The sequence below is a fragment of the Juglans regia genome, chromosome 7 (genome assembly GCF_001411555.2).
Source record: "Juglans regia cultivar Chandler chromosome 7, Walnut 2.0, whole genome shotgun sequence".
NCBI lineage: Eukaryota > Viridiplantae > Streptophyta > Magnoliopsida > Fagales > Juglandaceae > Juglans > Juglans regia.
Genome location: NC_049907.1, coordinates 44,005,861 through 44,011,377, shown reverse-complemented (window position 1 = coordinate 44,011,377; position 5,517 = coordinate 44,005,861). Strand labels below are relative to the sequence as shown.

At 36.9% G+C, this 5,517-nt stretch overlaps 1 protein-coding gene across 1 annotated transcript; it reads left to right on the top strand.

Moving 5' to 3' along the window:
• The first annotated feature begins 514 nt into the window (after positions 1–514).
• On the top strand, positions 515–5,094 carry LOC108988649. Its single transcript, XM_018961970.2, has 6 exons — positions 515–1,380; positions 3,518–3,570; positions 3,895–3,982; positions 4,093–4,191; positions 4,567–4,694; positions 4,778–5,094. The coding sequence occupies exons 1-6, from the start codon at positions 700–702 to the stop codon at positions 4,806–4,808; spliced, it is 1,080 nt and encodes a 359-aa protein (XP_018817515.1). The 5' UTR covers positions 515–699; the 3' UTR covers positions 4,809–5,094.
• The last annotated feature ends 423 nt before the right edge of the window (positions 5,095–5,517 follow it).

The following is a 5,517-nucleotide window of genomic DNA, read 5'->3' as shown; positions in this document are numbered from 1 at the left end:
GTCATAAAAAAATATTCAACAAAAATTCGAGCAAAATTAATTAATTGCAAATTTATGAAAACCTTAGCAAAACTCAGAAATTTAAAAAATGCATAAAAGAATCATAGAAGGGTAGAAAGGGGGGTTTCAGAAATTCCCCCAACTGCCAATAGGTTGTTTTATATGGAACCAACATCATATATTTGATGGGAAAGATCATATAATTAATTAATCTATCTAAAAAAAACATAGACAAAGCAGCACATGAACCCAATTTTCGATGTCAAAAAAAAAAAAAAAACCCAATTTTTATTATTAATTAAATAATAAGGAACATTTTTGTTTTTTTGTTTTTTGTTTTTTTAATATGAAGAAAAAACACAGATGATTGAGATTGACCAGCATGCATGAATATTTCGCACAAAACAACAGCTGTAAATCAGTCGGCTGTCAATGGAAAAAGAGAGAAAAATAAAAAAAAAAGTGCTAATTTCCCACCGCCACACTAGCACAATCTTTTTCACTTGAGATAAACATCATGGGATGGAAGGAAGTATCCGTATCCAACGCAGAACCTTCGTATCAGAGTACTTACTAGGAACATATTTTCCAGTCTCCGTTTAAACCCTCCCTCACGCGCATAATCTCTTAAAAGTTCGAAACATATCCAACACCACACACAGATTCCTCTCTCTCTCTCTCTCTCAATGACGCGCTTCAATGGCGGCTATATATTCGTTTCTGTTAAATGTTGAGCCTTTTATTTTGTTTGCAATGGACAATTATTACTCGCAAATACACGAATCCATGTTCTACTTTTGCTTCTTGGTCTTTTTCTTCACTTTCTTTCTATTCATTTTCTCTTACTCTGTGTATAAAAGATTGAAGAAAACCGAGCAGAAGGTAGAAGAGGAACATATCCAGAAGCCAATTCAGAACGACCCGTTGAGATTGGAGCGTTCTTCGGTTGAAACTGTGGATAACACCCATGAAACCCGTGAAAATGACCCGACCCATCTGACCCATTCGCTGCTTTTAGAGATCTTGCCATCTGATTCCCCGAAATGGGAGTGTTTGTTTGGCGAAGAAAAGAGTGGTAACCCGGATCCAAACGGGTCGGGCTCGGCTGAGAATGGGGTTGAGTCGGTTGAGGATCAGAGGGTGAAGAAGAAGAAGAAGAAGAAAAGGGCCAAGAAGAAAAGGTCGAATTTGCAAGCTGAAATGGATGGCGAAGAGAGGTGCGTAGAGAGAAAAAATTCGGATTCGGGTTACCAGGTCAAGAATGACTTGGTATGCCTTTATCCGTTTACATCTTCATGTAGTGGAATGCAGAGGAGGATCAAGCAGCAGTACGATGAGCTTGTGAAGTGCAATGAGACCAGGGGACTAACGCTGGCACAGGTTTTTTATTTTGTAGCCAATATGTTCTTACAAGTTCGAATTTTTAATCTTCGTTTTTGTATGCAATGGTTGTGGAATTTTTATTTTTAAGAGTATTGAATGTTTGTTATGTACGTGCAATGATGGGTTGGTGTGGGCTTGTGTGTTGGCCTCTCTGCCAATGTCAAATACAGTAATAAAAAAGGGACTTCTCGTATAGTTTGTTGGGTTAACATGTTGTTCTATGATTTACTAAAACTGGAATAGAGATATTTCTCACGTTCCAAAGATCATGAGCCGTTTCTGGATGGACGGTAGATCCATGGGGAAGAGGATTAAATTGGCCCTTGCAAACAGCTTGATACATGGGATAAAAATCTCAACCAGATGGGTCGTTAATGCACCTCGAGTATTATTTTCAATAAAATGAATAAGAATTAGAGCGTCATACTGTGAGAGAAATAAATAAGAGGCCTTTCAACTTATTGCTTGAAATGGTGTATGGCCAGGCAGAGACTGGGATGGTTGTTACGTGTCTTGTATGATATGGTATCAAGGCCTTTATTTTTAGTTCGAGTTAGGTGGTGGCATATTTATCAAACATATTTGGGTCTGTGATCTTAAAAGTGCCCTGGGATATATTTCTGTATCATTGGATAGAATCGGTCTCATTGCTGCCAGCAGTTGCAGATGCCACCCAATGAAGTTGTGTTTATCTGCTTTTTTTTCTTCCCTTTCCTTTTTTGGCCAATAAGGAGGTCTTAAAGCAAGCTTTGAGCTAGAAAAAATAGTCTATTCTATGTTTCATTTTTCTCTCCTTTTTTGAGCTTTAAAAATGTTTCATGCGGTCTATCTCTCTGTCTCTCTCATGGAACATTCTCCAATCTCCATCTTTTATAACTAGGGTTTTTAGTCACGGCTTAAATAATAAATCTAAGACAAATGCCTTATGTCTGTGTGACTTAATTTAATGTCACTGTTTCTAAAGCTTTACAAGCCTAACACATTGAGGCTTGGGTCAATGAGAACTTCTGAAGGATTTATTAGATAGACTCACGTCTGAGGTAGATATCAGTTTATCGGGCCTCATGTTTGGGTCGCTCACAGTTAGATGAAAAATCAGGTTCTTCCTAGGGAACTGGTAACTTTGACTGCTGGTAACATACTTGTGTACTGGTTGTGACTTTAGAAGGTTTTTTTAGGTCCTCTGCAGCAGAAAACAAGAGTAATTCGATGCAGAAGATTTGGTCCATGATATTTTTTAAAAAATCTAATTATTATTTTTTACTTAAATGAATTGCTTGAAACAAATTTTAGCATCTCTATTCTATGCAACTTTGGTGCTCTTACTATAAGTGTTAGAATGTACTGGCGATACGCTGCTGGCAACTCCCTGACAGCTTAATATATGAGAATTGATGGTTCTAGGACATTTCTTGAAACAGAGATGCGAACACTTCACCAACCTGGTGTCGAGTTTGTTAATCCTTGATGATTCCGTTTAATTGTTTGGAACTACCATTTATTAAAATCTCATTTTTCTGCATGTGCGATGTTCTCATTTGATTCAGGGTTGTGGGGCCAGCACATAAGGTGGGGAGGGGTGTTTAGTGTGTGCTTTATTTCATTGTTGGCCCATCTCTTTACAGCTTAAAAATATGGCACCGATGGTTTTGTACAAGAAAAATGAGTTTGTATGAAGGTTGAGGCATTCTTCCTTGTCTCGCACATCACACTTCAGAATATCATGCCTCTAGCTCTAACAGCATTGAGTTTCTGTGAATGGATCACAATACAAGGTCACCCCCCCCTCCCTCTCACTCCCACAAAATCCAAAAAAGTAGATAGTTGTGAGTAAAAGAAGCATACCATTGCAGATGTTTGATGTCAATGAAATGCATCTATTTCCCTCTTTTGGATGTGTTATACGTTGTAAATATCGTAATTGTATTGTCATAATGTAATTATCTTTGAGAGGTAGAATTTCTCATTATACAGCTAGATATAAAAGAGCTTATTTTCCACAGAATTTGATTTAAAGTGCATGGTCTTTCTGATTCAAAGTGCATGAAACTGTGAGGCAAATTCTCTTTTTTAAATTGAATGGTCGAAGGATTAATTCAATGTCATAATCCGTATTGTATTTCTTATGTTACAGGTTGGAGAGTTTGCTAATTGCTTGATTGAGGCTAGAAATGAGCTGCAGCACAAGTATGTTCGAAATTATTTAGAGGAAACTGAGTTTGTCTTTTATGTTTGTTTTCTTTCATTTTCCTTCTGTAAATGTTGATAGTTTGGGAATCACTATTGTGGAATTTCCCTAGTATGTTGCAACCTCTTCTAACCTAGACTTTATTTTCCATTCAGTAATTTTCAACTTGTGGATGATTTCGGTAAAAGATGTGAATGGTTTCTGGACTTTTTACCTTCATTTCCCAAATGTAGAACTTTCATAAGCACTGCCATAATTTGACATGATAATTTTCCCTATAGTTTCTGGTTTTTCGAGGTACTCAATGGTTTTTTTTATGACAGGGCTGATGTCATCCAACGCAAATTCACCATAACAAAGGCTCTACTATTCAAGGCAGACAGATCTTCCTTTGACCGCCTTCGGAAGCAGGTTGGCACAGATTTTTTTTTCTTTTCTTTTAGATTTAGCGGGAAAATGATATTATCAAGTATTGTATTCATATCGATGATCCATAAGTGAATCAATGCTTGATGTTTCAGGTATACAAGCTAGAAGTAGAACAACAGAGACTAGAAGAGGATGCATTTGTTTATAATTGGCTTCAGCAACAGCTTAAACTCTCACCGGCATACAAGAAGGTAGTTTTAATTTTATTTTTTTAGATAATGCTTTATCCTAGTTCTGGTAAACTCTTCCTAGCTCCCTTGGGAGTTGCTTATAGAAGTTGATTGTGTAGACAACTAATAGTTAATGAAGTTATCTCCCACCACTGCCCTTTTTACCTAACTACATTTCAAATGCCTATATTTTTTCACGGAAGTAACCTTTTCTTTGCACGCCGAAAATTTTCTAATTTTTCTCTTGGATTGTCTCCATAAAATGAGCAAGAATTTCCTAAATGTTCTTTTTCTTTCCTTCACTTCTACCAAACTAGATGAAGTCTGTAATGGCTTTCATCGCACCCATCGTGGTAGATTATGCTGATGTTTTTAACCTTCTTTTTTTTTAATAAGATGCTTGAAATTAGCGCTTCCATGGAGTTGAAGGCCAAATCTGGTGAGATGATGGAAAGCACTGATACTGACTTTGCTGACATTTCTTTTGAAGAATTATTAGCGAAAGAAAAGAAGGATTCGTTTTGGTATGCTCATTTTGTATGATGGCCTCATTTTTCTTTCTATGTTTGGGTTGCGCTTATATAACCTCATTCCATCCTATGTGCAGGCAAAGAAAATCGAGATCGTGCTCAGGGTGAAGACTATCCGTTTTTCTGACTCTAATCATGAGATTCAGTTCAGTCATCTGTATATCTAATACGGAAGAGGTCTTCACTGTAACAGGATCTTTTTTGGTTGCCTGTGCTTCTTTGTCACTCATCTGAACAGGAATATAGCCATAACTTATGTCTGTTTAATTTTCCGGTGGAAGCTGGTTGATCATATGTTTCTTGAATGTAGCATATATGCAACGTTCTGCTGAAATTCTGCCTTTGCTAATTACACATTGGCTTTTTTTTAACAGCCGAACTGGCTTACCTTTTAGTATTGGTTTTTTAATTTATTGACATATTAAGAGCAAAATCCAAATTTGCTAAGTAAAATGAATATGATTTATTATGGAAACAATTAGCTGGAGTTTATAGCTTGTGAGACTTCCCTTGGTGTATTGGGGGAAATTTTAATGTTACAAGATTCTGAAGTGAGTGTTCGGGGAATGGAAGAGTGTAGATAGCAATGACAGAGTTTTCTGCATATTTGACTTGAATTTGGTGGATTTGCCTTTAGTAGGGAGTTCATCCACGTGGTCTAATAATCAGACTTGGTTTTGACTAGATCGTTTCATAATATCGTCGGCATGAGAAAGTCACTTTCTGGATGTATGGCAAAGGCGTTTGCCTTGTCTTTGTTTGAAACATTGGCCTATCATGCTTAATTGTGGTGGTCTCCGAAGAAGGTGACGGTATT